Source organism: Colletotrichum higginsianum, chromosome 1 (assembly GCF_001672515.1).
Source record: "Colletotrichum higginsianum IMI 349063 chromosome 1, whole genome shotgun sequence".
NCBI lineage: Eukaryota > Fungi > Ascomycota > Sordariomycetes > Glomerellales > Glomerellaceae > Colletotrichum > Colletotrichum higginsianum.
The window spans coordinates 3423398-3448850 of NC_030954.1; the positions used below are offsets into that span (position 1 = coordinate 3423398).

At 56.2% G+C, this 25453-nt stretch overlaps 4 protein-coding genes across 4 annotated transcripts; 2 read left to right on the forward strand and 2 right to left on the reverse strand.

Annotated features, from left to right (window-relative positions):
- Positions 1-734: 734 nt before the first annotated feature.
- On the reverse strand, positions 735-1914 carry CH63R_01032 (ATP phosphoribosyltransferase; the record flags this gene model as incomplete). Its single annotated transcript, XM_018296007.1, has 3 exons — positions 735-1105; positions 1165-1737; positions 1842-1914. The coding sequence occupies 3 exons, from the start codon at positions 1912-1914 to the stop codon at positions 735-737; spliced, it is 1017 nt and encodes a 338-aa protein (XP_018164369.1).
- A 2463-nt stretch (positions 1915-4377) lies between these two features.
- On the forward strand, positions 4378-6617 carry CH63R_01033 (sucrose transporter; the record flags this gene model as incomplete). Its single annotated transcript, XM_018296008.1, has 5 exons — positions 4378-4829; positions 4890-4915; positions 4978-5289; positions 5348-5419; positions 5473-6617. The coding sequence occupies 5 exons, from the start codon at positions 4378-4380 to the stop codon at positions 6615-6617; spliced, it is 2007 nt and encodes a 668-aa protein (XP_018164370.1).
- Positions 6618-7236: 619 nt separating this feature from the next.
- Positions 7237-7815, reverse strand: CH63R_01034 (ER protein Pkr1; the record flags this gene model as incomplete). Its single annotated transcript, XM_018296009.1, has 1 exon — positions 7237-7815. One exon carries the CDS (start codon positions 7813-7815, stop codon positions 7237-7239), a length of 579 nt encoding a protein of 192 aa, XP_018164371.1.
- Positions 7816-10640: 2825 nt separating this feature from the next.
- CH63R_01035 (F-box domain-containing protein) lies at positions 10641-13636 on the forward strand (the record flags this gene model as incomplete). The annotated part of the gene is made up of 3 exons (XM_018296010.1): positions 10641-10892; positions 10994-12907; positions 13076-13636. The coding sequence occupies 3 exons, from the start codon at positions 10641-10643 to the stop codon at positions 13634-13636; spliced, it is 2727 nt and encodes a 908-aa protein (XP_018164372.1).
- Positions 13637-25453: the final 11817 nt, after the last annotated feature.

The window sequence follows — 25453 nt, forward strand, 5'->3', positions numbered from 1 at the left end:
TGGATGAATGGTTGGAGCTTCAATTGTATGTGAGTTTCGGGAAGTTGTCAAGGGCTGACTTCACTGCGCAGCGCCAGAACCGATCAAGGTTGAAGGGAGGGAGACGTCGATGATAACGGCGTGCGTAGATGAAATACAGGTTAAGTATGTGGCCAGGCAAACGGTCGCGTCGGCATTCTTCGGTGCGGCCTGCACTACCAGTTGCAGCTCGTTTTCGCTTTTTCTGTTCCACTGCCTGCAAACCAACGGAATACGGGAGTGACGGAGGGTGACCCCACTTGGCGCACTCGGAGATCGGCAGGAGACGTCCAATTGACATCAGACTCAGCACAACTAAACACCAATACACCACATAGACAAGACATCGACAGAAAGCCGATTCGCTTGTTGATCATGGGTGTCCAGTGCGCGGCTCGCAGTTCGCAGTGACGAACCGAACCCCATTATCGAGGCTGAGGGGGCCAAGCGTGTGCAGAGCCTCGAGATAATACGCTAGCAACGGGTTCACTGCTGGCGCTCAATGCGTACGAGGCCCTCACAGCCACGATTGCGACAGCTGCGAGAATTAATTTCATATTGAATCGGCGAGCGGTCCAGCTTTCAGTTTTACATTGTTCCCTCTTCGCTAGCCGCTTCTCCAAATGGGGTTCCAAGACGCAAATATATCTGACTTTTTTCTATCAGTCGCATTACATGTTTCGTGGTCTTCGTCTATTTTTTCACGTAGGGCAAATCTATCGAGTGTTGTGGATATCAAGCACCAAAATGTCCTGGGCACCAACGCGGGTCAGGTTGTCCATCACGAGGGCAATCTTCTTCTTCTCGACCATGGAGCTGACGGCGACCCAGCCTTCCTCATCCAGCGTTGTGATGGTCGGCGCCCGCTTGCCAGGGGTGATCGCCTTGGCATCTGCCAGGCGGGATCTCTCGATGTTGTACTGGCACAGGACGAATCTCTGAGCGGTGATGACACCGCGAATACGAGCGGCAATGAGCTCGACGAGCTCAATGTTTGACGGCGAGCGGGACTTGATAAGGCACGCTTGCGAGTCGACGACGGTGTCGATGGCCTTGAGGCCAGCGGCTCTCATGGTCTCGCCAGACTCTGGGTATTTGCATCAGTGCTTGTTCAAGGCGCGAGTCGCTTCGAGATGAATGACTTACCGACAAGGTCAACGATGCCATCGGCGACACCCAGCGCGCAAGCAGCCTCGACACTGCCGCTGAGCTCGATGATCTTAGTGCGAAGCTTCTTGGGCGAGGTGTTGCTATTGCCATCCGAGTCGACGCCCAATTCCAGCTTGGCAAAGTGCTCCTCCGCCAGATTCACGAAACTGGTGCCGATGGTCTTGCCAATCAGGTCCTCCGTCGTCGAGTACGCGCCCTTCTCGGGGACCTGGGTCTGCAGCTTGCAGTGCCCGAAACCGAGCTCCATGACCATCTCACATCCTCCAGCCTTCTGAAGGGCCTCTACACCGTTTGAGCCCAGCTCGACAGAGGCTCTCCGGGCCTTGTTGGTAGCGATGACTCCGGCATCGTGCTCCCGGACCTGGTCCCAACCCGTGATTCCGAGGTCGACGCGACCCTCGCCAACGAAGGTGGGGATATCGGCAGCGGGGAGGAAGATGAGGGCGATGGGAAGGTTCTTTACGAGCGCGATGTCGAGACGGTTCTCGCGGCGGAACTGGATGTCGGCTCCCTCAAGTAGGTTGAGTGTCGCGGAGTTCAAGCGTCCCTCTGCGGAAAAGGAGTCATCGTCAGCTCACGTTCTTTACTCTACGTGCTCTGGGGGCTGGCTCTGGTAGAAGAGAGAGCGAGAGGGAGGAGGATATTTGACTCACTCTTGGGCACGGCGAACAGGAGTCGGCCCTCGAGGCTTTGCTTCGTCATTAGCTTCTCCGTGAACTGGCTCATGGCGGTTTTTGTGGACGGGTAAAAACCAACTGGTTCACCAAATCCATGGTAGGCAAGGTGCGTTATTGCGACTTCGTGGTAGGCAGATAGGGTGATCGGAGCGTGGGGGAGCAGTGTCCTTGGAGCCGAAAGGGGACTACACTACAGGTTGGGTGAAAACGTCGGGCGCGTATGGATGGAGCACAAAGTCGTGGTGAAGCCAATGGCGACAAGATTTCTGCAGCGAAAGCGGCGAGGGGTATGTGTATGTGATCTGTCGCACAGCGTCTGTCGGCGCAGTGTTTGGGAAGAGCGAGTGTGATGTCGGGTCAATTGGCCTGTCTCGGGGGGACTGCAGATGTTTTAGGGCGGAAAAGTTGTCGGGTGTGTCTGCGCGACTTTCGTTTCCTGTTCGTGGTGTATGCGCGGAAGCAGTCCGTGGGGATGGGAGGGGGGGGGGGGGGGGGGTCTTCGATTCTGCGGTGAGTCAAAAGCCGGACCATGAAGAGAACGAGAGGACGGAAATTTTGTGTGGTGGGTTGGCCCGGTCCTAGTGTTGCAGACTAGTCGTCACCGCGGGCCATGCCACCAGCACGTTGGCCTATGTCGGAGCTGCGACTGGACCGCAGAGACCGCAAGAGAGGCAGCGCGCTTCACTGCATGGCGGGGCACGCCGTTGAACGCGGGGCAGTCCTTGGGCCGAGTGGCGGCAGGTGCCGGAGGGGGCAGGGCGGCATCCGAGACCGAAGAGGTGCTGACGCGCGACACTGTGCGGCATTGCCTGATTTGTATCCGTAAACGAGCCCGCGGTGGGCCCGTTAGCATGCTTCAATAGGTATAGGTAGGTAGGTAGGTACCTTACAGATGGGATTATGAAATTGCCCATGGCCAACAGATGGAGATTCGGTGTCTGTAAGAGACCATCTGTTAGACACCCATAATTAGAGATGGCAGGCTCTTCTTATACGTGAGTCTTGGGCTGCCTAACTGAAGTGAAAAAAGCAAGAAATAAAGAAATAAAGAGAGAAAACGCCACTCGGATTGGTCGTGCAATGGCTTTTGATCAGCCGTTGCTTTGGTTCTTCGGACAGGTCTAGGAAGTAAAAGCTTTTCGCTACGTAGTTGATCTTCGTATTTCCGGAAGAGAGCATACACGGTCTGGCCCCGGTCTGCAGAAGAGAGACTCGGTGTATTAACAAAAGCAGTTGAACCAGACTGGCAATAGCCTGGCTCTCTCTCCCTTGTTATGAGCAGTCCCATTTCAACAGGTGGGCTCGGTTCACGTGTTGGAGAGACATTTCCACAACATTCCTGGATGCTCCAGAACTCCTACATTGCCGGGTCGGTATGTCAGGACTCGCTCGCCGTGGTCGAGTCCCTTGAGATTGCCTGTTCAACATGGGCATGTCTATCTTGGGTATTTTGGCGTGAAATAGGGAGGCAAAATTCCTTGCTTGGTCACTCGCCCTTCAGACAAGTCCAACAAGCATTTTCCTCACTCAACATCTTCCCCATCGCCAATTCCTAGGTATACAGCATCAAGTTTTACCATTCACCGAGCTGGCCACACATGCTGGCTTGGTGATCCGCCGGTTTGTCAGTCGAGATCAGGAAACCCACCCCGCAGTCTCGTCAGCGACGGTGGCCAGAGCGCCGTGACGACCAAACTTTCACCGTTCCATCCATTCTTCTAGGTAAGTACGGAGAACAAATGCCAGACAGACACTGGAATGTTCTCCAGGAAAAGCCGCTGTTGTGGGTTGGTCTGCGAAACACAGGTAATCTACCCAAAGCACTCTCCTCTGTGCCACATTTAGCCATGGTTTTGGTTGGTACTGTATCTGCTGTCACCTCGGCCTCCTCCCTCGCACCAGATACAGAGCTATCTCCCTCTGACTATCCGTACTTCGTACTTATTCATGGATGCCGTGGCACATGCACACATTATATTCCTGCCCCTCTCCAAACGAGCTTCCGTCATGGTTTCATGCGCTCCCCAATGCTAATGGTCTCCGTCCACTTCCGTACATAAAAATGACCTTATCCCAAGCCCCTGAACTCGGCTCAGTTGAACGTTGGTCTTTGGTCAAAAGCTGCCAATCTCGCATCGCACCCACCTCCCCCCCTTCCCCGGCCTGGTTGATCATCCATCATCATCCCCCCGGTCCATCCAAGTACAATAGGCCCACCATAGCTCAGCTCGAGCAAGGGAGCTTTCATTTGGCCAGCTTGCTGCACCTCCGTCACAACCCCCCTAAACCCACCAGAAGCAAACCCCAAGGCTTCGGGCCTGGCTGGCCGGTTTGCAACAGCGAACGAATCAAATCGTGGGCATGACCGTCTGCAGCGGCCGCGACGCCAGAATTACTTTCAATCTGAATCCTGATCCACCTCAATCCATCCTCGCACCCCTCCTGGCCCCCGTACGTACAGTACGCCCGCCCTGTCCCTTGGCAGTGCGCCCAGCACAGGGTGGCCCTTCAAATGGCCCTGACGTCGAGCTCATCGACGTCGCAAGCTTCCTCTCACCTTCCATCTCTTCCTCCTCAACGATTCTATCATACATCGCCCCCTTCCCTCAGCGACGACTCGTGCGGAAAACCGACGCCCATCAGAACGCCCTCGAGATCCTTCAGCAGCAGGGCCAACAGCACGGAGCTAAATGACCGTGTGGCCGTCATCACGGTCCGCAAGCCACCCCAAGCGCATCGAGAAGGGGACACGAAGCCCTCCGGCCCGTACGATTTTGCCAGTCGCCGAACGGACCATTGCGACACCGACGACGAGTACGACGAGTACGACCGCGCAGAGGACGACGCCCTCGTGCTGGAGGACCCTGTCGCCGGTATGTCAAGCTGGGCCGGCCAGCCCTCCATCAGGGGGAGCTCCGAGGCCATGCGGATGGTTCTCTTGACGTTCAACACCCTTGGTATCACGTATGCGAAATCTCTTCGCGCGCTGTTGGGTCTATGGTACTGATATTCCGCGGATGGCAGCTTCACATGGGGAATTGAGATGACATGTACGTCGCCCGTCTCGCCAATCGTCGCCGCCTTCCCTATACTGACGTGCCCCTACGGATAGACTGTACTCCCTACCTTCTCAACCTCGGCCTCACAAAGAGCAATACCTCGCTGGTGTGGATCGCGGGGCCGCTGTCTGGGCTGTTGGTGCAGCCCATCGTCGGCGCCATCGCCGACGAGTCCAAGTCGAAATGGGGCAGGCGGCGACCCTTCATCGTTATGGGTTCCATCATTGTCGCCTTCAGCCTACTGACGCTGGGGTTCACCAAGGAGATCGTGGCGCTCTTCGTAACGGACAAGGAGACCGCCCGGGTCTTAACCATCACCCTCGCAGTCCTGGCGATTTACGTCGTCGACTTTGCCATCAACGCCGGTGAGTGGCCTTGTCTTTGTCAGACATCTTGCGAGGTTCGGTAGCTAAGCCGGTCCAGTCATGTCTTGCGCGAGGAGCCTAATCGTCGACACGCTGCCGATCGAAAAGCAGCAGACCGGCGCCGCATGGTGTAAGTGAAGCCCGGACCCGTCTCCGTTGGTTGCATCGCTAATCCCCACAAAGCTAGCAGGATGTCCGCCATTGGACACATGTTGGGCTATGGAGCCGGCGCCATCGACCTGGTCGGCACCTTTGGCACGACCATGGGCGACTCACAGTTCAAGCAACTCACCTTGATGGCGACCTTCCTCATGGTCTTCTCCTCGGGCGTCACCTGCTGGGCCGTCACCGAGCGGGTCCTGGTCTCGACGAGGCACGACCCCCGCAGAGCCACCGGCCGGTTCAAGGTGTTCCGCCAGATCTGGTCGACGCTGCTCCATCTCCCGCCTCGGATCCAGGCTATCTGCTGGGCCCAGTTCTGGTCCTGGATCGGCTGGTTCCCGTTCTTGTTCTACAGCACCACGTGGGTTGGCGAGACGTACTTCCGCTACGATGCTCCCGCCGAGGGGAAAGACTCCAAAGACGCCCTCGGAGACATCGGTCGCATCGGCAGCTTGGCGCTCGTCATCTACTCGACCATCACCTTCCTCGGTGCTTGGCTCCTCCCCCTCGTCGTAAAGTCGCCCGACGATGACAACTTCACGGCGCGTCCGCCGCAGGCCATCGCCCCATTCCTGGACAGGTTCAACAAGAACAAGCCGGACCTCATGACGGCCTGGATCTGCGGCCACCTGATGTTCGCGGCGGCAATGTTCCTGGCCCCCTTTGCCCAGAGCTTCCGCTTCGCAACGTTCCTCGTTGCCTTCTGCGGCCTGTCCTGGACCATCGCCATGTGGGCACCTACGGCCTTCCTCGGTGTTGAGGTCAACAAGCTGAGCGGCGCCCGCGAGGGCGGTCCGGCATCGTACCGCCGCCTCTCCCACGAGTCCAACATCGAGCTCCCGACACTGGGCCAGGACCAGCCGCTGCACCTTGAGCACGGGCCGAACGAGGGCGGCGAGCCGACGACGTCGTCGACAGGCGAGCTGTCGGGCATCTACTTTGGCATCCTTAACATCTACACCACGCTACCGCAGTTCATCGGCACCTTCATCAGCACCATCGTCTTCACCATCCTGGAGCCAGGCAAGAGCCCCGAGCTCTCGGACGCGCCCGAGGAAGAGCACCACAGCACCGACGGCCCCAACGCTATCGCCGTGTGTCTCTTCATCGGTGCCATGTGCGCCGTGATGGCGGCGTTCGTAACACGGAAGTTAAAATATCTATGACCTAATTCAGAGGTCGGAAGCAGTAGTAGCGGTAGTAGTAGAGCACTGCTGTACGAGTGGCTCGTGGGCATAAATCGGCGTTCCGGGAGAGGGAGGAAGGGGGCGCCCCTTATTCGAGGTTTGTACGTTCATGAAAATGACTTGCCATGGTTTTGCTTGGGTTAGGAGTTTGTGGAAATACTACAGGGCTGCGTATAGCCGCGGCCGGTTTCTGCTAGACGCACAAGTCATTTCTCTACACGTCACCATTTTCAGATGGAAGCCTATGTTCAAAGAACGTGTGTCCGTGTAAAGCGCTGTCTTTGTGTGTGAATATTTGTACGTGGAGCTGCTTATGAGAAAGCATGCTGCCGAGTCCTTATGTACAAGTTCGCTTCATTGCAACCAAGCCGTCCTCGCAGTAGCTCATGTGCCGTTGCTTGCTCAAGGGTATATCGAATATCTCGTCGCAAGAGATGCGTCCTCGGCCTATGCCTACTGCAATCCCATAACACACCGCAGGTGGTTTCCGCTTCACTCAGGAGCGGTGTGATCAAGTTAGTATCGCCGTACATGTGTGTGTGTGTGTGTGTGTGTGTGTGTGCTCGCGCGTCCCACGGCGCCTCCTTGACCGAATCGTTCACTTGTCCTTCTCGTTCTCGTTCTCTGAGACCTTCTCCCACTCGTCCTCGGTGCTGACGCTTGACTGCGTGCCCCCGTTCGTCGCATCCTCGGCACCGGACTCGGCCGCGGCTGCGGCGACGGCTGCGGCGGTGCGACGCTTCAGATCGGCGGCCTGCTGCTGCTGCTGCGCCGTCTCGACTTGACTGCTCCCGACAGCAGCACCCTTCTTTCGCGCGCCTACACCGCCGGCGACGGCACCCTCGACCTCAGTGTCGCTATCATCGGTCCCTTGGGTGTTTCCGCCGCCGCCGCCGCCGCCGCCGCCGACCCCTGAGGAAGAGGACTCGGCGAGGCGGGCCTTCTTAGCCTCCTGCTCGGCGTGGATGGCAAGCTCGTTGACGAACCAGTTTATGGAGAACCAGAGAAACCCGCTGAGGAAGGAGAGGATGACGAAGTGAATGCTCCAGGTCGTCAGGAGGAGCACAGCGAGGAGGACCTGAAGGGCGGCGAAGGTTGCGTTAGCGGCTCGGACGAGGGTCGGGGTCGGGCCCGGGATGAAGATCGACTCCCAGAGGTTGGTGACGAAAGACGCCATTGTGTTCTGTGTTGTCTTTTGTGGTGCGAAGGGGAGGATATTGTCGGTCGGGGTATTCGGGTCGTGTAAAGTGAAGAAGATGCGTGTCGCCGTGCGTTGCGTTGTACCTCCGTTGGGGATCTCGGAGGCGAAGGCCTGCGTGAGGCGTGCTGGGTGTGGATGCGAATGGATTGCGTTAGGTGGGTTCCGACGGCGGGGGCTAAGCTTTCTGAAGGGGCTGGCAACCTTCAGATGCGTGAAATCTATGGGGCGTGATGAGGCAATAGTAGGTAGCTGCAACTTTGTTTGCGATGACGACGCCGACGACGACGAATGATACAGTTCGTTGTATGTGGTCAGGCAGAAGAACCCAAGCGGTAAGAGCGCATAATAAATAGTGTTCTGGCTTGAGGGGCAGAGAGTATGGAGTAGGGCGGTGGTGGTGTTGTTGGTATTGGTGGGCAGGAGAGGGGCCCGGCTGCTAGAGGGAGGAAAATGCAGGTGAGGGATTGAATAACGTACCGCTTGACGCCTGGCCGGAGCGGGGGAGGGGAAACAAGAGGGCAGGAAGCGTCGTTAATGTATCTTTTCTTTCTCTTCTGCCAAACAACACAACAGAAGAGACACGTAATGATTTGTTTCTAAGAGGGTGCAACGTGGTCACTCGGTTGGTGATGGTTCTAATCTACCTTTGTAGGTGGGAACAGGTGGCATGTCAATAGAAGGAAAGGTGACGCTGGCCTTCGCGATGGCTGTCACCGACAGGCGTAGGTCTGGGGAAGAGGCGCATCAAATACCAAAGCGCCTCCCTCGGTGTCATACGGGAGCCTGCTAGGCAGACAGTTTCTTTCTCTCGGTGAGGTCACGTAACCAACCAAAGGCATCTTACAGCCTATTGTAAAGCATAATAAACGGAACTCTGCCAGGAAAGCGAACGCCTTGGACAGCACGCGGTCCCTTTTGGAACCATGCCGGAATACGGGGAGCGAGAACAAGTGGGCGCGGCAGCGGCCGGAATGACCCCTCCATCGTCTTGCCTTTACGTGGGGTCGTGACCTCTCCTACACAATACTTTAAATGAGCCGAGCCAGAGCGAATGGCCAGCTGACCACGCTTTCATAGTCAGCCGTATTGCGGTTTTGGGGGTATCGGCCCTACTAATATCTCCTCCAGGTGGTTGATGTACCGTAGATGCAACAAGTTAATAACTTGGTTGGCGTGGTCTAGGGCTCGAGATGGCTCCCACCCAAGGGAGCGCGAGCCGTCTTGCGTCCACAGGGGCATTTCAGGAACGGGAGGACCCAAGAAAACTCCTGGGAGTCGGTCAATGCGGCATCGAGTATGGAATGGGAAAGCAAACAGCCTCAGACAGAGACGGTCGCTTTTGTTTCCCCTTGAGTGTCAACTGATGACGGATGGATGGCATGCAGATCATGCATAAAAGCTTAAATACCCATCGTCAGTGCTGTACAAGCCAAGCAGGAGAAACTGCATGGACGTCATGGCGTGGCTGAGGCAAGTCAACGGTGAGCGGCGGATTCCAGCTGCTTCGAGCCACGTTGAGGTGAGTCTTGTTAGTCACTCCTATGGAGATGGATGTCTGGGGAACCGCCGTTATGGATAAATGTGGTCGAGTCTTGGACAAGGATCGTAACCACAGAGTCTTGACATGTCTTGTGTGGCATCTGGTCCCGGGCACGTGCTCAGAAGGGGAAGCTTTTATTTGTAGTCGGCGGTGCGCCATCGGCAGAAGCAGACGCAGAAGCAAGAAAGGGAAGGAACCACACGCGAATGTATGGGAATTCCTGGGGTACCTGGGTACCCGGACACCACACCGTGTTGCCGCCCCCAAAACTGGAGCGAGGACCGGGACTTCAGGATTTATGGATCCTGACGAATCAACCCCTGCCAGGCATTACCTGAACTGTGCCTTCAACTCCTCCGTACGGATGGAAACGTGAATCCATGGCGAGCAGTGACGCAGGCACGCTCAGCAAGAAGACGATCCAACACGGAACGGCATACGGGCACTTCAAAACACCCGAGTTCTGCTTCGCCCGGTTAGGCGTCTTTCCTGTTTCCGCTGCCACACACTAACAAGTACATTACATACAAAGCCGGAGCAGCCGGGGTTCCTAACTCTCAATCAACATCGAAAGCTGAGGTAAGCTGTTTATTCACCTACGTACATCGTACAGTAGGTCACCTAAGCAGTGGAAATCACACCTTACGTATCCTTGCAGGGATATCCGGGGAACGTGTGACCGGGCCATCGTCCGTCCACCTTAGCGTGCGGAGGAGCACTTTGCAGGCTGGAAACTGGGAAGCTGGACCACCGCAAACCACACACCAGACAGACACCAGACACCATCGGCACCGATCGACGACTGACGACCAACCACAACCACGACCGTCGCTTCCTCCTCGCCGAAGAGCCGCAACAAAAATTCATGACACCCATGTTCGCCTTTTCCGACATGACATGATTGGCCTCGCTCAACCAACACCGTCACCAGCCATTTTCTGATCCCTTCGACAACTCGCTTCACACCTGCTTCCTCGGAATCGCCCATTCTTTCAATCGTTCTTCTTACGGCGCCCCTTGACCCTGTCCGCGCGGGTTCAATTCGACGAAAGCGCTTCCTCATCTGATCCCTCCGCCATCCTCCTCCCCTCTCGACCGCCTCCTTCCGACGACACCGCGTCTACGACTTAGACTTTCAGAATACCCCTACACCCACAGGAGAGAGAATCCTGGGTACAAATCGCCTCGCTGTCGTTGTTCACCTCCCGCCAACCGTCGCTACCGTTGCGACCCGAAGCATGCGCCGAGGGCCCTCGTGATCATGGCCCCAGCCCTGCAAACAACAGACCCTACGACCCATCAAGCCGCCGAGCCGCATCCAAACGAAGTCGTGTCACCCTACCACAATGGAGCACAGGCTCATTCCACGTCCACCGACAATGTGATCAGTCCTGATTCCGAGGCAGACCCCTCAACCATTATGCGCAAGCTTATGAAGGGGAAGGACAAGGAATGGGACGCTGTTGTCTCCGTACGGTCGGCCAAGAACAAGCTCACCTTGCTCGAGCTGCCCGTCGACATCTTGAGGTTGATTATTAAGGAGGCAAGTCGCCCGTCGTCACCCGCTTCCCTATCGCGTCTGTCCTTGCCACTGACCTTTGCGCCACTCCTCAGATCACCCACACGAACGATCTCACTTCGCTCGCCCTGACAAACTCAAACCTCCATAATCTCGCGGTTCCTCACATCTACTCCAGGTTCGACATCGTCTGGCCCGATGCCACACAGATGACGTCGTCCGACTCTAAGAGCGTCGACGCCCTTACCTATGGCCTCTCGACCATCTGCCTTGGCAGCTCCTTCGCCCGCCGTACCCGCAAGATGCTCTACCCAGGCTATACACCCAGCTACAGCACCGCTGTTCGAAGACAGAAGAACGACTATGCCAAGTACACGAGGAAGTTTTCGTTAGGCAACGGCCCGCACGACTGGGTGGCGGAATACATGATTACGAAAGAGAGCGGCAAGATGCTGGGCACGCTGGTGGCGCTGGCCATCGAGAAGATGGTCAACCTGGAGACTTTCGTTTGGGATATGCCGACTGGCGTTCTATCGGACATCTTCATGGCGCTGGCCTCCATCCCAGAGCAGTGTCCGGACGGCGAGTCGAAGCTCGAGAAGGTCTGGGTCAGATGGCACGACAACTCAGATGGTTCGAGCTCTTCGGCGGCGTCGAGTCCTCCTCCGCCGAACCCGCCTCACGTGACAGTGCCCGCCGGCAGCAACCTTACTGCGATTGGTATCCTGATCCCCTCAGACGCCGTCCACCCGACACCGCGAGCTGCGATACCCTATGCCGAGTCCCGAGTCGAGTTCCCCACCTTCAGCGTGCTGCCTCCCCTCAAGAGTCTGACGGTCCTGGACATCGACGAACTTGCTTATCTGGATGAGATGGCGATAGTCATAGAGAGATCCAAAGACAGTTTGCAGGAGCTTCGCGTCGGCATATCCCCGAAGGCCATCTACAAGGACTTCGTTCAGACCTGGGACGGACCCGACTTGCGGCAAATCGACCGGGACGCCAGGTGGCCCGGCGAGAGCACCATCGGCGAGAGAAGGCTTGGCGGAGTCTTGGGCGTTCTAGTCGGCCGGGTGTACGACATCCGTCGGAAGACGACTTCAAGATCCAGAGAAAAGGCCCCACCATCATTATCCCAGACGGCACAGCAGACAGACACAGCCCCTGATTCGGACTCGACCGAGACCTCAATCACTCTGGGAGACTCCGAGGACGCTGGAGCGGACGACTCACATGCGGATCGTGCGATCGAGCCACACCCCGGGCAGACCGCGGATCACGCCACGGGAACAGGCCTTGCCTCAAATACAAAAGAGCAAGGCCACATCCAACCAATGGAAGCTGTGCAGTTCGGCAAAGAGCCTGCGACGGGTGACAACATTGCCAATGATGCGTCTTCCAAGGTATTACGAAAGAGATTGGACGGCAAGCTCAAGCTACGGACACTCGAGCTTGAGAGGGTCCCTCTTTCGATCCAAGTTTGCTGCCAGGCGATCGACTGGACAGTCTTGACGACGCTGACTATACTCGAATGCGCTCAGCATGAGCATCTCTGGAAGGCCTTGCGGAGGCAGTTTGGACCCACTCCGATAACGAGACTCGGATCGCATCATCACCAAATCAGCCCTCACAAGCAGTCTATGGAGTATCATCTCAGCCTCAAGAGCATTCATACCGACGTCACTTCGACGCCTCTGATCAGCTTTCTCAGAGATACCTTGGCGCCGAACAGCCTGGAGGTCCTTTTTCTGCAGGACCGGAGACGAGCGAGTGGCCCGCCAGCCGTAACTATTGAACAGATCTTTAAGGGGGTCATCAAAAAGCATCGGTCGAGCTTGCAAAAGGTGCTCCTTGACAGCTCGGACAGGAAGCGTGGTGGCAGCAATGCGCCGACGGATTCTTCCCGTTGGCGCAATTGGGTGGTGCCAACGGATATGTTGCTCTACATGACCAGCGGGCGCATGGCGAACCTCAGGGAGCTCGCCGTCTCCCTGTACTACAAAGATTGGGTGACTATTCCTGACTCTTTCCCCCTCCTCCGTTGATTGTCTTTCTCCCAAGTGGCCCGCCTGTCAAGTGACACCCGCTCTGCCATCTTCTTCAGACACTTGTGTCGAACGATTTGCAATTTTGATGGCGTTCAGCGCTGACCGCTACTACAGCATACATTTCTTCAGAGACTGCCAAATGCTCCACAACTCAGATCACTCAATCTACAACACATCGCTGACCACATACTCGGCAACTTCGATGCGAGAGAGTTGGCCCTACAGCTGGTGGACATCATAACCCTGCGCCCGGAGATCCAGCTCTGCTACGTGGGTATTTCCACTAAGTGTTTCGAAATCTTGGAGAGCAAGCCAGTGGAGGAGAACGGCGCTTCGACGACCAGTATCACGACCGATCCCGCTGTAACAGGTCACGATTCCGGGATCGACGGCGAGGACGAGGAAGAGGATGAAGAAGACGGCACGGACGATGAGACGGCGAGCCAGGTGGACGAGGAGACCTCCGAAGAGGAGGGGGAAGATGATGATACCCCGGCGAGTGCGGTGGACGTGGAGGACTCGCAGTCGGAGGCGTCCGCGGCTGCGCAGGACTCGGACGACGACGACGATGACGACGACTCGATGCGAGACGTGGACTGCAATCACTCGCGGCCGCGTCTCCGGCTTCGCGAGATTCTGTTTTACGACGACAAGGTGGCAATCTTCAAGGCTAGGCACGGGAGACTGTGAAGGCCGGAGTAGGTAGGGGCGGGGCAAAGTGGACGAGGAGGAGGAGTCTGATCCTCGGCGACAAAGGGCTGATTTTGTCAGGGGCTGCCAGAAAGGAAAACAAGCCTGCATGACGAAAGAGTGAAATCTACAGCCAGTGCAATGCGCGAGCTTGAATACTGTGACAAAGACCTTTTTTCCCTTCTTCTCCTATTTCACTCTTCTTCCAGAGCATGTTTCTTGACATACTGTAAAGTTTCATTTCGGCTTTTCTTTTCCAGGGATCGTCTCGTCCCTCTCTGTTTGCGTCTGGCTGTCCTCAATTGATATCCCTTTCCTCGTTGTAACCTCCTGAGGAGTGTCGTTTACTCAACGCAACCGCTCGCCGCGCTCCCTCTCTCTCTCTCTGTCTCTCGCTCTCCCGTGTCCAAAGTCCCGTAATGGTCTCCCTCTGTATAATCTGTTCAATGTGTGCGTGTTATTCGGAATGAGGTCTGCTTGTCATTCGATCCTTGAACGTATCAAAGGGCAGCGCTTCTCCCTCCTCTTCCTAGAGCGGATGCTCGTGAGATGGCCTACACATACGCATCGACGGTAGGCGGAGGGGAGAGGTTGGCGATCTTCCCGCGCTCCCTATGCGACGCCGGCACAACGCGGTCCTAGGACCTACCCATGGGATGAAGGGTACAGTATCTCAACGCTGTAAAATTAAGCAGGAGATAGAAGCCTCCTGGCTAGGCCGGAATAGTTAGGCTCCATGATACAACACGGAACGTGTCCCTCTTGGACCCCTTCGTCCTACCCAATCTCACTACTTTGAGCCCCCCCTGATGTTTCTCCGTCTATACTGGGCTTCATCCCTGAGGGCGGAGGAAATGAGCTTGGTTCATTGGGGGGGGGGGGGGGGGGGGGGGGTATGAGAGAATTGGAAGACAAACGGAGGGTGATGGGGATGGATGGACCAAGTTGGGACGTGGGCGGGGACGTGTAGGGCTTGCACGCTTGGCCGTTTCCTCGTCTGCGAGAGAAGCCGATGGTGATTTCAGGCAAGCCTCTCCCTACGTTCGTGTGTGTGTGTGTACATCGCTCTGTATGTGTACATTCAAGACGCGACCAGGAGTGAAAGAAGTCTAGACATATGGCCCTACGGTCAGAGTAAGTGAACGTCGCTGACGGCGGCAAGAAGAAACCCGCCACCCTTTCGCCTCCGCCATTGGCTATTCCATCTCCCAGGGTCTCTTGGGGCTGTGACTACCTGGAAAGGGTGTGTGTTCGAGCCCAGAGAGGGGAGGGGGGCTTCTAAGTGGCCTAGTCCGGAGGAAGGGGGGGGAAGGGAAGCCGTGGGAGGCCCAACGGAACTTAACCTGATGACACCACGCCCCCTTTGCTCCGCCCACTTCCTCTTTGCTCATCCTGTACCTCTTCCTCCCGTAGGGCTTGTATGGGTACAGCCTACCGTGGGTTCCTGCGGACTTGGCCAGCCGTGGAAGTCGTGCCGTAGTATCAACTGCCCTTTCTGCCTCCGCGGCGAGTCGAGGGGGGGGGGGGGGGGGGGGGGAGACAGTGGAGAGCAGATCCCCATGGCAAGGAATAGTACAAGGTCCAATAGGATAACTCGTCTATCCTAGGAACCCAGCGAGACCGCGTCCTCCGTTCGCGGCGTGTGTCCATTCTTACCCCGCTAGCACACTTCATGATGCTCTTTCCGTCACTTACAGAGTGTCCTTGTTCAGAGACGTCCCGGCGATGAGATAGCAACGCCCGAGCAAAGCTACGTAGCCCGGGACGGATATACGGCCACACAGACCAGTACGGTTCCAACCAGCCCTAGCTGAGAAGGGAGGGGGGCTTGCCTCCTGCTGCGGCAGGAAGAGGGGGAAGGAAGAACACGACAGGGCAAGCGCAGGAGCAAAGAGATTTTTTTCCCAGACCCAAGACGTGGGAGAGGATTCAGGCGGGAGGATTTCCATCCTTGTCTTTGTTGAAGAAGAAGGGGGGCGGGACCGAGACCGGGAGGGTTGGGATGAGATGGTGTGGGATGGAGTCTGAACCGGATGTAGTTGGGAGAGGACGGAAAGTGTTGGAAGTGACGAATCCTCTCTTCCGGCCTTACTGGTCATCCTTCTTGTCATCTCAGGATGGTGGTGTGGAGGCAACTGGGTTTGTATAGCCGCCGGGACGAGTAACATAGGGAAGGCCATGTCGTGCCGAGTTGTGGCCGGAGGCTCGACGTCGAGATGGACTGAATGACTGGCTGCTTTCCCTTTTTTTGCTCGGATGGCGATGCGTAATGTTCTGGCTCCATTGCCCGTGAACCAATCTGAGATCAAAGGAAGGCATGTGTTAAAGAGAAGACGAACATTATGCTGGGCAGTGCCAGAAGCTGCCTCTCTGCAAACTGGATCGGGAGACGCAGAAACTCCGCCGTGACTGTCGAACCGTGTTACGGAGGGCCTCGAAAGCAGCATCGAGAAACGCGGTTGGCAAGGCCTCTTGAACGAGGTTTCCCGAGCGTGGGCCAGCATGGGCCAAAACATCTCTTGATACAAGCACGTTGTCGAGGTTCCGAGGGAGGGTTATTGTCGTGGCCCATTGGCGTTGGAGAGTTGTCTGTTCGCTGGGGGCCCTGGTCACGAACTCGGCTTCTTTTATGCTGCTGGCAACCTCTCAACCGAGATGCTGTTCCGTCCAACCCTCACGAATCCTTATTTTTCCCTTCTCGATGGAAGCCTGTCTGCCTACCACCCTTCCCCTCTTTGATCTACACCGAGAAAGTTAGGTAGGCCGCCAGGCCGGACCCAAATCCGCCTGACAGGGAGCTTGCGCCGGGATGACAACACAGTGGCTCATGATCCTGCTCGCCAGTCTGGCGGCGTTCTGTACTGCTTCGCCGTATCCGCACCCCCACCTCTATCAACCCGTTCGAACACTTCCCAAGGCCAAGCCCCCCTTTTCGCCCTGTCCAAACCGCCTCCCCACCGTCCATGGATGGACGCTTCGGCCGGTCACCGAGGGAAACCAGATGTTAAGAGGAAAGGGACGTGGAAAACCACGTCTCTTCCGAAATAGAAACGAAAGAATAATTCTGGAGCCTAGAATCCGTCATCCCCTCCCTCTCCAATGTTCGGACGACGTACGATGGTTGGCCCGCTAGGCCCGTAGGATCGGCCTCCCTGTGCGGTCACACCCCGTCACCGCACCGTCGTTGTCCCAGCCACGGTTTGAAGGATCGCTCGCATGCCGCTCAAGCCACGTCCGCGAGCCCAAGGGGACGAACGATGATGAGGCTGGCCAGGTTGGACCGGGCTGAGGTGAGAAAGGGAGTCAGGAATACACAAGGCTGACATGTATCGTGGCGCATGCCATATATCCGTCAGAGACGCGATGTCCATGTTTTGCCTTGACTCGCTCGTCTTATGCCTCAATCCGGATCCGCCCAGCTTCTGCTTATTTCCAGTGACAAGAACATGTTGCTTTGTATCGGACCACCAATACAGAACTTCAAGATGCGATCTTCGCCGCTAGTTTTTCAGGCGCCGCCCCTTCAGAGGTGAGACATGCCAGTCGTCAGACGTCGTCCGCCGCTGTACATGAGTCTATCTGGCTTGGAAGCCGTGCGGACCCCCTTCTCATTCCCCGGATGGCCGTCTGTAAGCCAGCTCGTGCTGCGGAAACACGCATGGAGGTCAGTTGCTCCAAGCCGCATCGGTGTCTGAGCCGGACCAGCCACGACTACGGGGCTGATGTCGCAAGTCCGACCGCCACGCTCGGCAGCTTGTAATTCTTGAGAGCCTGGCGAGACGATTCGAGTCGCGTTGCCCGCACATCCGATGACACACGTGGACTGTATTCGGTTGTCTCGGCCATCGCAACGCATGTGATGCTTCCTGGTGCCCTCGTTCACTGGCACAAGACGGCTTTCCAGGGTGGCTAAGTCCGTACTTGGACTTGAGCTAGAAATACAGAAGCCGGAGCCGTTGTCTCTTCCGGATTGATTCCTTCCTTCATGGTCGGGGTCGGTGACTAAACAGCGGGAGACAGATCGCGGAGATGGCCAGATGCTCCCTCCAGAGGCATGAGCCGGGAAGATTCTGCTGCAGCACGACGGGCTATATGCGCCATTTTAACGGCCCTCAGCGCCCTGTTGGTCAACCTCTCCATACATCAAAGGGGAGGGGGGGGGGGGGCGTGGCGTGTCTGTGGTAGCTCTGGGTGATACATCGCAAGGCGCTTGGGGCAAAACGTTGAATCCTCCCGATGAGCCAAATCATCCATGTGCACGCAAACCTGAACTGAAGGCGGCGGGGTGGATCGCGCCGTTACATTCCTCGGCCGTATACCCCGAGACTGAAATCGCAACAGTTTGTGTGATTTGTTGTGCGGGGTTGACGAGGAAGTGCGATTGGCACGTTCGGGTTCTTCCATCAGGTCCCCGCAGGCCAAACTCAAGGAATGCGAGCCAAAGCGGTATCTTGAATTGGTATGACAGTAAGCCGCCCAAGAGTCTCCATAATCGGAAAGCAGGGGAGCGGATGGGGGGGGGGGCCGACAGATCGCAGCAGGCGGGTGGGTAGATGGGCTTTCGTCTGTCCGTGGGCGGCGCAGCCGCTGTGTTCAACACCTACCGTCCGTGTCCGTAGGGTAGGGGGGCAACTTGACGCAACAGTGATTGGCCATGTCGAGCGTGCAGATGACGACCCTCGCTCAAGACACCGACTTGGGTACATTGCTTCAGCTCGCCCAGTCGACTGAAAAGGGGTGCGGGTAAGACTAAGATACGTGACGGTTTCGTTCAAGAAATGGACGGGCGGCCATCACACTGTTTTGGAAAATGATGCTGCATGTCAGACTCTGGGGGCATTCCAAGTCGCAGACGGAGGGCGGACGGTCGGTCCCTCGTAGGGCTGGGAGGAATCGGAAGGGTGGCAGCGGAAGGATTCTAAGTGTGCTGCCTGATGGGTGGATGGATGGGTCGGTACGGATACAAACAGGTGGGTTCGTCTGCATGGGTGTAAGTCTAGGGGCTGCGCCGAGGGCGTACAGCAAGCCATGCACCAGAGACCCGCCTGATTCAGCCACGGCGCAGCTGATTGAGAAGGGAAAGCGAAGGGGAGGCGGAGATACAGAGAGAGAGAGAGAGATACAGAGAGAGAGAGAGAGAGAGAGAGAGGTGCTGAATAGTAGACGGCCTGCGGCAGCCGGTCATGACGTTATCTGTGGCTGCTTGTGCTTGTGCTTGTGCTCGTGCGCGTGCGCGTGCTCGTGGCCGGTATGCCGAGAGGCTTGTTTGAGGTGGAAATTGCCCAGGACGAAGACGAAGCCCGTTCTTGAAGGTCCGTAGAAGCAACCTGGAACTTGCAACGATTCACAAGCGTGCGTGGAGATGATGTTGTGGAATCGAAGACTGCGCCGTTCTCTGGCATAACTCATCCGTGCGCGAACACGCAAACACAACAGGCTATTTTCTGGGTGGGTGTGCGTGTGCATGTGCATCACACGGAGAGGGGGCAGAGACGCAGTCCAACTCAATCCCTCTCTCTTCTCCCACCCCCACATGCAGCAGTCTGCCGTCTGGTGTGACCCGGACGCATCGTCCAAGCCAGCCCTAAATTGCCTCTCGCCCTACAGGGCAAGATGGGGGGGGTACAGCGGTGGTCTCGGCGGGTGCATGGTGCCTGCGAGGTCTGTGAAGCTGCGATGATTTTGTCGGCGTTGTACGTGAGAAAATGGCGGGGTTTTCTCACATGGTGGTGCCGTGTATGCCATTTCTAATCTGCTGACATATCCGATGACGAACGCCCGTTAAGCTGGCTAGGAAGACCGCGTGCTGCCGCCCTGAAGCAGTCGCGAGGTGCCACTGATGAGTCGGGCGGGAGTTGCGTACCGAAGCAGGCATGTGGAGTTACCACCCAGCACCCTCGTGAGGGTAGCATGCATGCTGTAGAACCAACAAAATGGAAACTCGGAGGGTCTTTTGGCGACGTTTTGTCATCGACTGGTGGTGAGTTGTGAGACCAGCGGTGTTCCATGGACTCTGGGTTGGAAAAGGGCGCTCGGTGTTGGGTGTCAGCCGCCGAGTGCCGTGGAACAGCTGAAGATTCGGTCGGTCGACCGCAGCTGTGCGCGCGTCTTTTTGCTACTGCTCAAGATGAGGAGCAAAGTGTCATCAGCGTTGGTTTGCTCGGCAAAGGCCCTTTGGCGCCACTACATGACACATCTACGAGGTTGACAGAGCCTGCTTCCCCGTCCTTGTACAAAGCCCAAGTCCAGGCGACCCAATTCGATCTCCGTTTCCATGGGGCAGTCATCAATGTGGCAGCCAGCCATTTCTGTTGGGTTTCAAAAGGGAGACAAGGATGCCGCTGGGGAACATGAGCATCTAGACATACCGATGTGAGTTTGAGGGAATCATCGGTTCGCCGTCACTGTCGTGTCCCTCATGTTTTCGGGTTTCCCGTCATCTCATCCACGATGGAGGGCGATCCATGCCAGCTCGAGGGCTCTCATATCAAGCAAGGTATGCATCATAGCTGCCAACCCTCGCATCAGCATTGTCGTAATTAGCAAAACTCTCTCGTCCCTGTCAACATTTGAGGCAAAGGCAAAGGCGCTCTCCGGGCAACGTTGTCTAGGTAAGCACAAAACAGCACATACGCTCGCTCCGTGCTGAGGCGAGCGTGGACTTCGTGAAGTTGTTGGATAACCCTTCACTGGAGACTCTTGTCGATCCGAGACTGCGTCACAGATATGAGGGGTCGTCCATGATTCCCGGAGGCATTCCCACTTAGGAAACTCGTAAATCTAACCAGACGATTGACGAGCATTCACCCGGGATCCATCCCGCTGCATCTCACGTAATCGGAGACGGCCACTGCGGTAGCAGCTCAGGATAAGCGCGACCATCTAGGGCCTTTGCGCGACATGAGTAAACTAAAGATATCGTAACTGCTCCTCTCGTATCCAGGGAATCCATCCGGACAAGAGTATCGCTAGCGAACAAGCAGAGACATTGGTTTGTTCGTTTACCTGATGGGTCGGGCGCCCCCCCCCCCCAATGTTTGCAGTCGTTCACATCGGATTTATTGCATTTCCACACCGGGAAATCGGATGGACCTGCTGCGGTTTGGACAGGGAAATCCCTGGTCACATTGAGTGTGGCGCTGTGCATCTTCGGACGCCGATGCTTGGGTTCAAGGGACCCCCATCCAAAATGTTAGTCGGGGCACCCCCGCTCGGAGTTGCGTCTCTCCTGGTTGTGAGCAGTCCGATGATGTGAGCATCTTAGTGTTTTGGCCCGAGTCGACGAGCGCGGGCCGCCGGGGACCCTATTCCAAGAGCCACAAGAGCGGCGGCCACACTTTACGTCTCAAGGCAGTATTGAATTAAGATACAGCTTGGCTGACTTGCGCTAGGTTATCCGTCCAATTTAGAACTTGCAACACCTTTGGGACGCTAGCTCATGGATTGTGGTGCTGCCGGAGGCCAGATGTAATTCGGCCACAACAGAGGCCATGCAGCAGAAGTGGGAGGCGTTGCTTGTAGCTCGAGCAAGGCCACCGATGAGATTTGAAACCGCAAGAAACAGTGTGGGCTACCTCCAGGTGCGACGGCGCCAATGGCGACAGTTGAACGAGCTCCGAGGCGTAGAATTAAGACGCATGCAAGCAGCGTTGTAACAAGACAGCTCGTGGCCGCTGTAATGGTGGTTGGTGGTGGTAGGACCGAGTGTTTCCAAGATTATCTGTGAATGAGAGTCATCGAAAAACAAGCCATGTCATGCGAGGTGTGGTTGGTGGGAGGTTTTTTTTGGGGTTGACGCGAGTATGTACTCTGTATTCATGTACTCTATTAATCTGATGCGTTGTCTGTCTGCTGACAACCCAACTGGATTCCGTTTGAACTTGGGCGACAACTAGGCGAATAGGAGTGTGTTGCAACCGACCACCGACAGCTCATTCGACGCATCATTGAGTGAAAAATAAGATGCAAGCCGCTCTGCTGATCTTCATACCTCCTCCCCAGTTTCGAGATGACGGCATGGCGTCAATGAAGGGGGTGACATTTGTTGGCGGCTGAGCGGTAATTTTTTTTTTTAAAAAATGAAAATAATGAAAAAAAAAGCACCTTCTCAGGCAGAATAATGCGACAGCGTATGGATAATGCTCTCAGAACGCCCGCAACAAGAGCGACCAAGGTCACCGGGGCGGACTTTATCCGCGCAAGCAAGCCGTGGAGCCCCGAGCTCTTGCTTGGTTGGATTGGGGGTGTTTGGACTTTGGAGCCAGCGTCGGTAGCGCGGCAAAGATGCGGCGCGCCTTGGGCTTGGTGTCTGACCCCCAGCCCTAAAGGGCGTCAAGGTGCGGGCGACGGCGTCATGTGCAGCTGTTAGTGGATCGGGATGTGGCCGAAACGAATTGAGGGGACGATGAGAAGGACGGCACACCCCCCAAGTTGATTCCGACAAAGGCGAAACGGACGGACGTCAGCGGCAGAAGGACGAGACGGATCAGGCGGACCGGCGAGCTGAACCGACTGACTTGACGAGGTGCAGGAGGATGAAGCGCGGCCAAGCAGGGCATAGAAAGAGGCTGCCTAGAGGCGATGGAACGAGAGGTTCGAGAATGACGGTGATGCGATTTAAGGCCCTGTCGCGATGGCAGTGCAGTGGAGTCGGTCGCGATGCGGTGAAGACAAAGTAATTAGCAGGTTCTGGATATGGGATTTTGAGATTTGAGATGCGAGTGGGGGGGAGGTTGCGGGTTGGGACATTAACTGGGGGCCGTCTAGGCTCCTGACTTTAGCAGGAACCTTGCGTTTTACTTTAGATTTGACGACTGCCTAAGATCCCTTGTCTGTCTGTCGGTCTGTCGGTCTGTCGGTCAGTCTATGTGGCCCAACAACACCAGCATGAGCGGCAAGTTTTCAGGCCGAGGAAGGCAGGCCGATGGTAGTGGCCAGCCAACGAAGCAGTCTTGGTTTCCTCGAAGTTTGCAGAAAGTCATAGGCCCTGTCCGTGTGTTTTTTCCCCGAGAGCAGCAGTGGAGCAGCGGCAGGCAATTCGGCGCCGACTTTGGGAACGGTACGTAGCCCAACGATACACTCGATCTCAATGTGCACCTCCATAAGTAACTTGGGTAGATAATACCATAGTTAACAACAAAGCAGACACAGACAGCCTCAGCACGGATCAGCTTGCGACGTGGTCGGTCCCCACAGGCGTGGATATAGATATCCAGGTAGCATCCAACATGCATATCAACCATCAGTCAATCAAGCAACTGAAAGGGCTAGCTCACAGTTGAACTCGAATGGTATGGAGCTGTCCTAACATGACCCCGGAAATACGATTGTGTCGATCGGAAAGAGAGGAAGAGAGAAGGACAGAAGGAAGGAAAAGAAAAAAGGAATCGATTTTACATTGTGTTCTTGACCAATAGTCACCCGTGAGATCTGCTGAATAAGCCAGGGCGCATGGATTGCTCTCATCGCCTTCGTAATTGAGAATATTTCCATTTCGTTGGCGTGCGTATTTACGGTGTGGCGTAGAAGAAGGCAAAAGGGAAAAGGTATGGCAGTTTCGGTTCTCTGCTGACCGGCGCTACCTGGCCGTTCCACACGCGAAAATACGCAGTCAGACAGGGCTTTCTGGCGGCAGCACCAAAAGCACGGGCGTTTATTGCCGCCTAAAAGACGTCCAAATGACTTTTAAATTACCAAGATGGGCCAGGTGCAGCTAGACTTTGGCGAAAAGAAAGTAGGCGTCGAGAAAAGAAGAAACAAGCAAGTGATGGAAGACCGCCAGAAAGCCAAACAGACCAGGGCGGAACAGAGAGGATGAAGGGGGGGGGGGGGGCAAAAACGCCCGCCATTACATTGTCGATTACTCGACATCCAAGACACCACACCACCACTTGGACTTGGGACTTGGACATTGGACAGCAAAACGCCTAGCGCACGTAGCGCACCCACTGCGGCTACCCTGGCGCAGACCTCTCCCACGGCTCGTCTAACCTTCTAAATTGAGCCAAGGTACGTCTCCTTTGCCGCTGCGGCGCCGTCCTGCGTTCGGGCCAGAAGGTGAACGAACCCAAGGGCGGATGGATACGTACTATGAACATGGTTGTGCCTTGGTAATCCATGCGTATCGTACGTGCATCTTACATCCGGAGCGTTGGTGTTCGCCTGTGTCTGTACTCACACACCCGTGTCTCCCCCGGATACGGACTCGGAGCTTGCAACCAGGACAGAACCGACATGTGGCAGGGTGGGGACGGGTCTGACGACGAGAAACGGGGGACCACGCTCTTGTTGCCTCGACCAGGATCGCTTGTCTTTCATCTCGACGATGTAAGACTGTGGATATACGGGCTCGGATCGAATCACTGGTCAAATCCCACATGGACATGGCCATCCTCAAAGCGGCCAGTTCATCCATGTAAGAACGGAGCCCGTATTGATACAGAAATTCCATAGGAGAAGGGGAGCAAAGTAGCCATCGTCGTCCTGGTTTTCTTTCCTGTCGCATCCCCGTTCTCGGCCGTCGAGGTGGTGGATGTTTAGAGGTACGAAGACCTTGTTCTTCTGCCTTACTGTGCCGTACCCGTCTGTCCCTTACGCTTTTCTGCGTTAGTACAGGTACACGGTGAAAAAAGCTAGTCCAGAAAAGGAACAAGGCCTTCGAGCCTTTCGGGTACGTACCCTGCTCCTTCCCGACAGCAGACCGTCCGTACCCACTCCGACCTCTGACGCCGAACGGCAGCTCCATTCCCCTTGTTCTGTTTTTTTTTCTCTTTTTTTTTTTTTTCCCCGTCTCGATTTTGGTCTCAGGGGCCACGAGCAGGACAAGCAACGACAAGGATCCCGATCCTTCCTCCCAATCTTTGGAGGGTTCCCATGCTACCTTTAACTCATTATTTTGCCGCACCTGTTGTTTGTCTGCCAGTCTGGCCTGTGTCCGTACGGACACCCGTGCGTTCTTTCCCATCCGTCTCGCGCGTGCGTTCTGGATCTTGGTGGGCAATTTCTCTTCTGTACGCCAACCACGTTTCGATGGAGACGACCAGCCCCTAGACCGTTCGATCCCTCTCCTCTCATAACCCCCATTCCATGTTCTGTTCTTCACCTTGCCTATCCAGGCATCTTTACTGTGCTGCAATGAGCGGGCGAGATGAACTGGCTTCTGCATTTTCCGCCCCTCTTATGAGAGAGCCTCGCGGTTTTGGATACTGACCGAGTTGCCGTTTTCAGAAGTTGCTAGTTCGTCCCGCGGGTTTCTTGTCCCGACGGGCAGCGCTTTCTAGACGTTTACTCTTCAGTCGGAATTCCGGTGCCGGTGCTCCCCGGCTTCCTGGCATTGCCGTCACGCTGCCAAGGGAACAGACGAACGGAAGAAGAAAGAACAATCAACCATTTGCTGCTCTCCAGCGCACCGTCGCAGCCCGTCTGACCAACCAACCTGTCACCTGCATTGTTTTTGTTTTTGCCCTGGCCAGTGCCGGGCTAGGTTTATTACGCAAAGCCGCTGTCCCGACGTACTGGCTCCCGGCCCAGCACTGCCATATCCTAGGGCTCAATGTCCATGTCGTTCGACTGTCGACTAACACCTGGGTGCTGAAGCTGCACCTTGGACCATCCGAAGGGGGCATAGGCACGCACGGGATAGCACACCAGACAACCACGCCCACCCTCTTGTCAGCCCACCTAGGCCAGGTCCAGCATCCCAGGGTTACGGTGTTTCGCCTCTCATGGTTCCTTCTATCTGCACGCTTGCTACAATGCCCTCATTCACTCACTCTTCGCTCGTCTTCACCTCGAATCGTTGTCTGCTGGTTTTCGGCC